The sequence below is a fragment of the Ichthyophthirius multifiliis genome (genome assembly GCF_000220395.1).
Source record: "Ichthyophthirius multifiliis unplaced genomic scaffold scaff_1120509250274, whole genome shotgun sequence".
NCBI classification, from domain to species: Eukaryota; Ciliophora; class Oligohymenophorea; order Hymenostomatida; genus Ichthyophthirius; species Ichthyophthirius multifiliis.
Window position 1 is genome coordinate 1 of NW_004086920.1, and position 12,304 is coordinate 12,304.

General features: G+C 20.8%; 2 protein-coding genes across 2 annotated transcripts, besides 14 other annotated features; both read left to right on the forward strand. All coding sequences in view use genetic code 6, as the record gives it.

Annotated features, from left to right (window-relative positions):
* Positions 1-49: 49 nt before the first annotated feature.
* Positions 50-130: a microsatellite.
* Positions 55-108: a microsatellite.
* Positions 70-178: a microsatellite.
* Positions 164-214: a microsatellite.
* Positions 166-210: a microsatellite.
* Positions 215-664: 450 nt separating the features above from the next.
* Positions 665-760: a microsatellite.
* Positions 666-712: a microsatellite.
* Positions 684-761: a microsatellite.
* A 71-nt stretch (positions 762-832) lies between these two features.
* Positions 833-899: a microsatellite.
* Positions 839-887: a microsatellite.
* A 141-nt stretch (positions 900-1,040) lies between the features above and the next one.
* On the forward strand, positions 1,041-3,313 carry IMG5_060490 (hypothetical protein; the record flags this gene model as incomplete). The annotated part of the gene is made up of 1 exon (XM_004037094.1): positions 1,041-3,313. A coding segment is annotated over one exon (2,241 nt), but the record flags the coding sequence as incomplete, so codon positions are not given.
* Positions 3,314-6,765: 3,452 nt separating this feature from the next.
* Positions 6,766-7,956, forward strand: IMG5_060500 (hypothetical protein). Its single transcript, XM_004037095.1, has one exon. The coding sequence runs from the start codon at positions 6,948-6,950 to the stop codon at positions 7,443-7,445; it is 498 nt and encodes a 165-aa protein (XP_004037143.1). The 5' UTR covers positions 6,766-6,947; the 3' UTR covers positions 7,446-7,956.
* A 1,272-nt stretch (positions 7,957-9,228) lies between these two features.
* Positions 9,229-9,314: a microsatellite.
* Positions 9,315-12,155: 2,841 nt separating this feature from the next.
* Positions 12,156-12,189: a microsatellite.
* Positions 12,158-12,192: a microsatellite.
* Positions 12,193-12,276: 84 nt separating this feature from the next.
* Positions 12,277-12,304: part of a microsatellite that runs on past the window's edge.

A 12,304-nucleotide genomic window follows, 5' to 3' on the forward strand; every position in this document is an offset into this window, starting at 1 on the left:
AATAAATTAAATATAAACAAAAATAATTATTAGTAAATAAAATAAATAAAATTATATATTAATACATATTATATTATTAATTATATTTTATACATATATATATTAATAAATTTTTATATATATATATATTTTTTTTTAATATTATATATATATATTAATTTCAAATTTTTATTATATAATTTTTTATAATATTAATCTTTTTATATTATTTTTAAATAAAATATTATCATAGAAACTTTTTTATAATTAAATTAAATTAATTTATAAATAAGCTATATTATTATTTATTATAAAATTTTTAATAATAATATAATTCTATATATATACATATAATATTTATATTTTTTTACTAATATATATAAAATTATTTAAAATTTTATATAATCACATTTATAAATACAATTTAATATATTAATTTTACATATATTGTTCTATTTTTATTAATATTTTTTTACTTTAAAATTTAAATTATATACCTTTTTGTTAATATTAAAATAAATATTAATATATCTTTTATTATTTTTTTTTATATATTAATTATTTATTTTTTTTATCACTATATATATATTAATTATATAAAGATATTAATTTAGAAATTTAAATTAAAAAAAAAATATTTTCATTATTAATTTAATTTTTTATATTTATATAAATTAACAATCTATTTATTTATTTTATAATTATTATTTTATATTATATTATTTTATTTTATTTTTATCTATTTAATTTTATTCATTATTATTTGTTTTTTATTTATATTTGTTATTAAAATTAGATAATAAAAAATTAAATAATTTTTTTTATAAAAATATAGAAATTTTTAATACAAATTTATATTAAATAATTTTAATTAATATATAAAAATAATTTTTAATTATTATTATAAATAAATTAATTAAAAATTAAGAATAAAAATTAATGATTTTTTTTTAAAACATATTAATAATTATAATTTTAATAATATCAATAAAAACATAAGAACCTTGTGTTTGTCCCACTGTTGGTGATAATACATTCCCAGGTATAACTGCTTTATAAGATACTCTATAAATATCTCCAGATAATGATGAAAATACATAAGGAAGAATAATATAAATAGGAACAAATCTATTTTTATTTGATAAAATATTTCACTCAACTAAATCTATTTAACATTTGAATTTAAGATTGTCTGCTGATTTAAAAAAAGAAACGTTTTGTCCTACTTCATATTAGATAATAAATTAATAAGATTTGTAAACTATACTTAATCATAAGGATAAGTTAAAAATATTTAATGAATATCTGCAAATAAAAATAGCTGATGGGGAAAAACTTATTGTTTGCACAAACACCAAGCTGACTGCAGTGATTTCAAATGGTGGAGAAAATTCTGATTGGGAATTTTAATGTGCATAATTAGATTCTAGTATAAATGGAAATATAAACGCTGTGAACACTTATTGGGAAAAAAAACCTATGATAACTTTTTGCAAAAAGGTAGACTCTACAAATGTTAATGTTGAGTTGTCAGGATATAATGGATATGATTTTATTGAAGGATAAAAATATAAATTAAACATTATAAATAAATAAAATGTGATAAAATATTATTCTGAAGATTCTTAAGGGAATTAATATACTACCTAAAATATTGAATATACAGCAAATAAAACACATTAATACGGTTGCTCTTATATAAAATTGAAAGTTTTACTATTTGGAAATTTCATAAGTAATCGATGTGTAGTTTTTTGGATGAGTCCTAAATATGGATCTAATTAAGATACTAAATTGACTTATGGTTAAATAATAAAAGTAAGATTGAATGGTATTTAATCTACTTTTAATAGAGGCTTACATTTTAGTCCTAGTTGTTTTTCATTAAGTCCTTTATTGAATGAAAATGCTTCTTGGGCTTTCTATTAAGATAATGCAAGTAAAAACCTAATAGTTTAGAAAATTAATGCTGATGGAACTTTAAATGGAAGTAGTATTAATATAAATTAATAAGGATAACCTATGGATATTACATCTCTACCTAATGGAGGATTTGCTATTTTGGCTAAAAATGGAGATAAGTGCTGGATAGCCTCTTATGATAATAATGGAACATAAGCATGGAATATAATTCTTCATGATAATGGAGACAATCCGACAGTTGTAAGATAGTAGATTAGTTTTTTGAATGCATAAGGATAATAACCTTTTGGAATGGAAAATATGTATAAACCTTATAATGGTAAACTATTATATGCTAGAGGAAGATTATTTATTGCTTGGGCCTATTATAATCATTTCGGTATGGACAGTAAAGGAGCTAGAAATGATCATACGGGTTCTACAATGTTTTCTATGGATTATATTACAAGCAATTAGAGATTACTTTATTTTTCATTCAATCCTACTCATTCTTTAAATTAAGAGCTTTATTATGATGGTAGGTTTGTTTATTTTGGATCTTTAGGTGACGCTTATCCTTAGAATGTTAAAATAAAGTTATGTGAGACTTATGCTGCATAATGTTATGAATTTTAAGATAAAATAGACTTAGTTAATGATAATGAAATGCCTTCTAACGGAAGTGGAAAAGCAGGAGGAAGATTTGGAGGAATTACTAAAAAAATCGGAATTAATTAAAAATAGGTACTTTACTAAAGGAAAGAATAAAAAACGAATTCTGATTTCTTACCTAAATTAATTAACCATGTAAATGAAGTATCCTTATAATTAATTGAACCTTAAATTATTGATAAAAAATTTAGTTTGAATAAAGTAAGTAGAGTTTAATTATTAACAGGAGATTTAGGAAAAAGAGCAAATGTTATTAAAAGTGTTAATTATGGAAAAAATATTCTTATTTTATTTAATTTAGTAGATTAAGCTGGTGATATAAATACTTTTAATAAGGATTTCACTTAAGATAATGATGAATGCTATATAATGCTAGTTAATTCAAATGATGGCTCTAAAATACTTGAAGAAACTAAAATACCTGATAGTATTTCAGCTAATGATTTAATGAGAGTCCTTTAAGATGGAAGAGTTGTTTATACTTAAGTTAATAAAGATAATTCTGTTGATTATTTCTATACTCCTATTCCTCCACCAAATATTTATCCTGATGTTATAGTATAAAACGATCCTATTTATGGATATGGTGCTACGTTATTAAAAGGATAAACATAACCTGTGGCAATAACTGTCGATAATGATACAACTTAAAAACCTTCGAGTGGTTTAATATAAATTGTGCATTTTGGATTATTCTTTTTAATTGGTTTGCTTTGTTTTGAATTTTGAATTTTTGTAAAATCATAATTATTTTTTAAATTTTATCAAGCAATAAACTTTTTTAATTTTTTTTTAATTATATAAAAATAATAACTATCTTCTTAAAATACACATATATATAATCAATAATAATGTATAAAAAAAAAATAGAATACATGCTTAACTTAAAATAAGCTGTTAATAAATCCCGTTTTTCAAAATCAAATCTATATAATTTCTTTATTCTACAATTTTTGCTTATTTAATTACAAAAATAAAATCATGATTCTTTATAGTACTGAACTTATGTACTATAACTATAATTATAAGTCCATATTTCCCGTCAATTATCCTAAACACTATTAGAATTAAGATTCACTTTCTGAATCCAAAAAGCTCATAGACTCATAATAAGAACTTATTATTTTTTAATAAGTACCTGGGTATTTAAGGATACTGAAAATTTACCTTTGTATAAAATAGATTCAGAAACGACACAATTTTTAAAAAAAAAATTAGAAGTTTTTCAAATTATTCTATATTTAGTATTCCTAATAATAATAATATTAAAAAAAGAAGGCTCATAATTACTAGACCTATTTAATTTATTAATTTAACTAAATTGAAATCTTATATTTCTTTATTTCTTATATACTTATACTAATACAATCCACATTGTAAATCTCTAAATAAGTTTGGCTACAGTTAATTAGGTTTTTTTTATGTTTAAATAAACTTATTAATAAATATACTAAAATATAGAAGAAAACAAACTATAGTATTAATAAAATCAAATTCTAAAAAAAAATGCTATTAGTGTTATAAAATTAAAAAAAATATATATTTAAAACAAAACAAAAAAATACATAATAGATAAAAAATATTTTTTTTAATATTTATTTTTAACTAATATTGTTGATTAAAAAATTTTTTATTCATTCATTTTATTTAATTTTTTAAGTTATTTTTCCTTTCTTACTATTATTTTTAAAATTATTTAAAAAAGCTTGATTCAATTTAAATATTATCATAACTTTCCATGCAAGCTTCTTACAGTTAGCATTAATTTGAATTAATTCCATATTATTACCAATTTTTAACAATATAACAATTATCTAATGCTTTTAAAGGAGGAGGTCTTTCGTATTTATTTTTATTATTAACTCTTTTTTCTTTACCAAATATTTATAATTCTAAAAATTCTACTAGCTTAATTGCATATCTACGAAACCCTACAATATTTTAATGACTTAATATTCTTACAATACGTAAATAATTGTGCTTATTTATAAAAAAACATTTATAAAATCTATCTAAATAATTTTAATTTAATTATATATCACCAGTGTTATAATTTATTATTTAAAAACCATAAAAATCATAAATAAGTTCATAAGCTCTTAATTTTTATAAAAAAATTAAAATATTTTATACATTATTGTATTATTATTTAATACTTTACTAATCTTTCATAAATTTCCTTATTTTCTTTAAATTCCTTTATTTCTTCTTTTTATAATTTATGAGAGTCCATATTAAATCGAGAAGAATAGTTATTTGGAAATAGCCATTATATATATTAATGATTATGTTCTAATAAATCATAATTTCCTTTCCTTTTTTATTTTTATAATATTTTTATTTATAAAGAACTTTTTTTATACCAATCATTTAAAATATTTTTTATGTATTCTCCTCTTTGTTAGAGATTAATTTTTAATTTATTCGTATAAAATAAAATATTAAAGAATGTTTGCTCTTCTTCTATTTATATTATTGCAGTATTTTCTTTTAAATTATTTATTCTACTCTTTCTTTTATTATTTTTTTATTCTTCTTATTAGTTAGTTTATATTTAATTTTCTTCTATATTGTTATCTGATGTTTCATTTGATTTTGCCTCAATAATTTATATAATAATATTATTATCTTATAGTTTTTCCATTTTATGTAAATAATATCTATGTAATTAAAGTATTTTTTTTTTTTAGTTTTTATAAAATTTAAAAAATAAAAATAATACTGAAATAGAAATTTATTAATAAAAATAAGGAAAAAAAAAAAGAAATACAATTTTTTTTAATCATCTATTATTTAAATAAAAATTAAAATCAAAAATATTTCATTATTTCATAATAAATCTCCAACAAATAAACCCAGCTCCTTAATTTTCATTATCTTTATATTAATTAATGCTATTTTAGACAAACTATAAATTATTTAAATAAGATTAAATGACATTTTGAGCCAACTCATGTTTAGTAATAGCATCTAAAAGTAAATATAGATTAAGTCCATAAGGTCCTTCATCAATATTTTCTTATTAAATTTTTTATTTTTAGAATAAAATATGAGCTCCTTCATCACAAACATATCTAACAAACTTAAAAAGCCAATTATTTTTATTACAAAAGTCATATTTGTTAAATTAATTCTTCATGCCAATAATAAATTTATTATTTCCTATATAAAGAAGACAAAATTAAGAATTTTATCTTATGTAATTAATATCGATTTTATACACACTTTTAGTATTAATATTTTGTTATTATTATTATTATTAAGAAAAAGAGAATTTGATTATGTTTTTGAGAATTTCATCCTATTCTTATTAAGTGAATATTTTTTCCTTCACTTATTAACTGATATATTCTTAAAGTATAAAAGGAGAAAACAAAAATTAAACAGTGGGATATACGAAAATCTATTTATCATTTTAAGTTTAAATAATACATATAGGACTATTGACTATTTTATCCAAGAATTTTTTCACTTCATCTGTTTTTGTACCATTTGTATATTCGAAGTAATTTTCTATTTAAAAATCTTATTAAATCTATTTATTTTTATCAAAAATATTCATTGTTTCATTATCTTTATTACTCTAATAGCTTGTTTACTTTTATTTTTATTATTATTTAGTATATGAGATTTCTAATATATGATTCTGTTCTCCAGCTAAGAATCTTATGGCTTCTGTGAAAGGTTTTTATAATGAATACTAAAGTTCTAGTTTATGTGAAAAAATTCCCTGAATGATTTTTCTGAGGTTTTCCTTACAAAAAACATCGACATGATTTTCTATGAAAAAATCATTGATTTTAAACTTGTCTTTTAAAATTAAAGAAAAAATGCTCCTTCTTTATTCGTCTTTTATTACTGCGTTAGAGATTTTGTCATAGTGAGATTAGAGTAAATTATTTATAGCCCCATTCATTTTATGGATGAAAATATTAATAACTTCATTTAAATAATAAAGTTTACCAACTGAAAGATTATATAAGGCTATTAAAGATTAATATATAGAAGAAATATTTCCAATTACTTTCTTATCACAGTTTTTTATATATAGGTGTTTTGTGATTTCACATTCTTATATATTTATAAATTCTTTCTTTTTGCTTTATACCTTTAAATTATTATTACATTCTTCATATTTTAAAACAAAAAACTTAGTATAATTCATAGTCCTAGATCTTCCCATTGCCTGCCAAATTTTAGAAAAATCATCAACATCATGCGCTATAATACAACTTTAATGAATTAAGGGTTATTAATATTGGTTAAAGTATAAAACTTAGAAAGGAATATCTTTTCCTATAACATTTCTATTGTCGATAAAGAAAAATATCTTTTCACTTAATTTTTTGCCATATTTAGTACTCATTTGCTTATAAAACTCCTCATCGTATTATATGTCGTTATCTGAATCTATATATATGATTCTATCTGCACAAGATATTTATTCAATGTAATATATATAGGAAAATTTGGACATTCCGAAAATTCTTTTTATTACATTCCTAACTTCTAGAATATGCATTTTTTTGAAAATTCCACATAAATCAACTAAAGAGTTTATTTCTGAATTCAACTTAAATATTTCTTCCAAAATTTAAGACTCGCTTAAATTTTCTTACTATATAAAATTGGAAGGACAATAAGCAGTGAAAACCTTGTTATTTTCTCCTTAAAAATGCTTGAATTTTTAAGGATAAAGTTCGTTTATATTCTTATCATTTGAATGTAAATAAAATGACCTGTCAATTAAATCTGGTATATTTTGCATTTATTTACCTCCTTTTATACTTTAATATGAAGGATAATTATCTAGAAAAGGAGTTCCTGTAAATCCTTTACAATCAAAATTGAAAATTACATCAATTGAGTTTGTGCATCTACTTTTATCATGAATTTCCATTTTCCTTAAAATTATCTCGAATAAATATTTGGTTAAACCATTTTTTAGTTTTGAATTATTTTATACTAAAGTTGATAATTTCTCATTTCCATATACAAGTTCATCATAATCAAAAAATTTAATATATTCTTTAAAATACTCAAAGCTAATATTTTTCCTTTCAGCCTAAAATAGTTCATCATATTTACTTATATCCTCCATTAATAAATAATAGGTTAAATAAATAGTTCTTTCCACATCACTATAATACGAACCAGCCATAGCCCTATTTACACTCTCATATGGACGAGCAATTAAGGACTTATAGCCTTCTATGTCATGTGCTATATTTATGGAATGTCTTAGTGTTTATTCGTTGAAAATTCCAAAAGACTTATTTAAAGATTTACTTTTTTGTTTAATTTCTTCATTTATTATAGAGTATTTTTATTCAAGGTTTTCCCAGTAAGAACTGTTTTCGGAATTTTCAGGTTCTTATTAAATTTATTCTTCATCTACTTTTTTTGGTATATCTCTTCTTGAATTTAGTTTTCTTTTTTATTTTTGTATGTATTATGACATACTGCATAGTATTTGGAAATTACATCTTTTTAAAAGTCGTTGTTTTTATTCTAACATATATTAAATACGAGTTTATCTCTATCTAAAAAATCATCCACCTCGTCAATAAGAAGTAAGATTTAGTCTTTTTTATACAAAAGCTTATTCGCGATTTCATCAAATGTGAGAGCTTTTTTAAAATAATTAAACGAGGAGATAAAAATTTTCTTTTATTTAGAAGAAATTTAAACTTCGCTCTATAAAAGCATAAATAATTCATCATATATCTTATAGTCTTGTCCGAAATTAATATTAAGGCAATATCTGAATACTTGTTATTATGCATCTAATACAAGATGTTCTGGAACTATTATAAATAAACAATTTTTTTATTAATTTTAGTTATTTTTAGATAAATATTTATGCACATCGATATTATTAGATAAGAAAATTTAACATAAAATAGGAAGGACGACTTTTGTCTTTCCTGAACCAACTTCACTAAAGAAAAAACTTTCTTACCTAATAATTATATCTTTTATGATCTCTTTTTATTTTTGAGTAGGAATTATGGTAGCTTTACCTTCTACACAACGTTAATAATGAGTGAAGTTTTCACAAACTTTATTTATGAAATTTTCTAAAGAGTCTGTCGTATTTTCGGAATAGTCAAAAAATTAAGTTTTTAATATATTATCATAATGCTTATTATCTTCATTATTCTCGATATATTTTATAGCATGTAACCATGGGCCTTGTATTTTTTTTGTTTTACCGTCTTTTTATAAATATTTTACAGTACAAGAAACTCTTTTAAGGAAAATTAAGAGAAGTAAAAACATAGAAATGTTTCTTATTTTTAAAGAAAAATCTAATAGAGATATTATATGTTTTGTGTTTTAAATTTGCATTAAAAAAAAAGGTTCATATAGTACTGTTTTGCTTTCTGTTATATATTAATTTAGAGCCACATCTTTAAATTAATAATTGTCATTTGCGTCTATATATATCTAACAAACGTAAATATTTTCTATGAGTTCGAATTTCATTCCATAATAATTTTCGTTAAATTAACCTTCTTTATCGATGTGAAAGTAAATATGTTCGGAATTAATTATAATGACATCGTTACTGTCTGTATATTTTAAGCAAGGAATAAAATTTAAAGCTTCATTAAAATACATACAATTATACTAAACAGGTACTTTATTTAAAGTTATTGTACTAGAAATTTCTATTGATTATTATTATTATTATTATTATTATTATTATTATTATTATTATTATTATTATTATTAATTTTTAATTTTTTTATTATTATGGTTAAATATAAGTATATTTCCTGCTAAAAAAGCTAAGAATTTACTTTCCTATTATTAACAATAGAAAGTATTTTAAATTTCTGTGTATTTGTACATACTTTAAGGCCCATCTGAGTGTGAATTTAACCTTATTTTGTATAAATTTATTTATGGCTATTCTTCTAAGAGTATTAAATAAAGACATGTTGTCATAAACAATATTATCATTTATTTATGAAAAGTTGTATGTGCTAAGTAATTTTATTTAAATATTCACTTAATTTACTTGAATAATTTGCAGGAACAATAATCACAAATTCTCCATCTATTTTTAACTTATAATAGTCTAATTCTACTGATTTATTTATCTAACATAGAGACATGTATATTTTGCATAATAATACATATTTTTAGAAAACTTTATCTTAATTTAATGTATTTATATCTTGGAATTATTAACTTTATTATTAAAAGTTTTTATTTACCAAAAATTTGTATGAAAACTCATATATAAGATCTTCTATTCGAATTCTAGTAATGTTTGATTCTTTAATTTATTTATCCATTTCATTTATTTTGTTAGATACTATAATTTGCAATTGTTTTAAGTCTAAATGTTGGTGAAAGAAATCTATATTTATTAGTTTTTTGTACTTTTCGAAAAGTCCAAAATCCAAAAGCAAATTTACTAAGGCTAAATTGATTATAATGTCATCAGAAACAACTTTTTTATCTTTGCTTTATAAAATGTCATCTAGAACTTTCTTTAAATATTCATATGAATATATTTTATCACTAACGAGTACACAATCAGGTTCTTCGCATCTTTTTTACTAAAGAATTAAAGGAGAAATACTATCTAGAGAACTTCCGACTAAAATATCTTAAGATATTTTATATCCAGTGGAGCTTTCTATATGTCCATAATGGATATAATTATGGGAAGTAGAAAACATTATTTTTTAACAAACGAAAGCCAGTATATTCCTTATATCTTTTCCTCCAAAAATTTAAACACTATTAATATCTGGATTTAGCCAATAATTATCTATAATATTAATAAAGTGCATTAAATTATTATATTTAGTATATGTATATCCATGTCCAATTTTGACTTAAATTAAGTATTTTTGTTTATAATTTACTTATTAGTTTACTATTCCCATATATTTATGTAGTGTTTGTTTCGCCATTTAATTAATACATTCTTTTTCGAATTCATACTCGTGTCTATATACTTACTTTTGCATCAATTCTGTGTCATAAAAAACACTCCTCGTTAAAGAGTTGATGTCTTTTTCTTTTGGATTTTATTCACCGAAACCTAAGGATGCGTATTTTTAGAAAAAAGAAAATGTGAGAAAATTTTGCAAATAGAATTGGAATTACTAAGTACGGTTTTTAAACTCACCTAAAGATATTATTTTTTCATAATTATCAGCTTTATTTGTCGACATGAGCATTTGTTCGGATAAAGCAATGTTTACTTTCATTATTATTTCGTTACTTTCTTATAATAGGGAACATGTGTCGATCATAAATGTATATAAATGTATATTTCGAAGCTCTTCTTAACCTATTTCAAATTAGGGCATAAAATAAAATTCTAAAAATTTAGTTTTTTTAATTTTCTCTTATACTTAATTAAAATACATACTAAGTTTTTAATAATGAGATAAAAGGAAGTTTTTCCTCAAAGAATTAAATTCGTTAAAACTAGTAATTTTTCTCATTATATTAGTATTGAATGCAAAAGTCATGCTTACGGGTCTAAATTTATAATAATTGTATTTACAAACTCTATAATGAGAATCATTTACATCACAAATGGATTGAATTTCTTTTGAATTTAAAGCTGAGAACATTTTGTCCTCAATTTTCATTATATTGAATTCTTGGAGAGTTTTTTTTTCCTCAAATATTTTTTTTAGCTTTAAAATTTAATTTTTATATGAAAAATCAATAGTTATTTTATTTTAATCCAAAAAACTTTAAAAAAGTTAAAAATAAACAGAATTTTAATATCTTACATAGTCTATTAATATATTATTATTTTAATAAGGCCTAATTTCTTATCTATTATAATAAAAATCCATTATATATTTAGCCATTTATAATGATATGCCTTTTAGTAATTTTTCGTTTTTAACGCATACTTTTCCTTCCTTTATATATATTTCACCTGCTCTACAAAATACTGCAAATAAAAAAACTTAAAAATAACAAGTATTATTTGTTAGTTGTGTAGAAAAATTAGAAACTGAATTTCGGTTGTTAAATAGCATATATTCAGTTAGATTAATACCTATACGGTTTGCTTTTAATTACATTTTTTGGAAATTGTCATCACCCATGCATTTCCATATGTTTAAAATTTTATTTTTCAAAAAACCTCCTCCTTTATAATAGTCTTTGTTTCCCTCGATATGTGCTTAGTCCCCATATTTGCTTTTCATGCAAAAAAAAAGTGCAAACTCTTGGCACGATTCAATACCTTTTATAAGTTATAATTCTTAATTTAATGGATCGTAATATATTATATGGTCCTTTTATAAAATCTAAAAGGCAGTAAAATGAGCATCAATGCAATTCACTACTATATATTTGTGATTGAATATATATTCTATTAACTCATCGTATTTCATGTTTTTCGTTTCGAATAAAACTCCTTAGAGCATATCTATCTGATATTTTTCTAATAAGGAACGGAAAAAATCCTCTACTGCATTGTAGTTGGAATAACCTTTGTCGAAATAATCGCTGTTTGAAAATAATAATAAGGGAGCAAAACTGTATTGTGTAAAGTCGTAGGTTTATTTTGTTTTATCTTCTTCTATTTCCATTTTTTTTTTTTTAATTTTTATTATATTATATATTATTTTATATTTATTTTATTTTTTTATTTAATAAATTAAAACTAAGATTTGTGTAAATATTTATTATGTAATTTTTTTATTTTTATAAATAGATTTTTTTTGTATTTAATAAAATATATGTATTTAATATAATA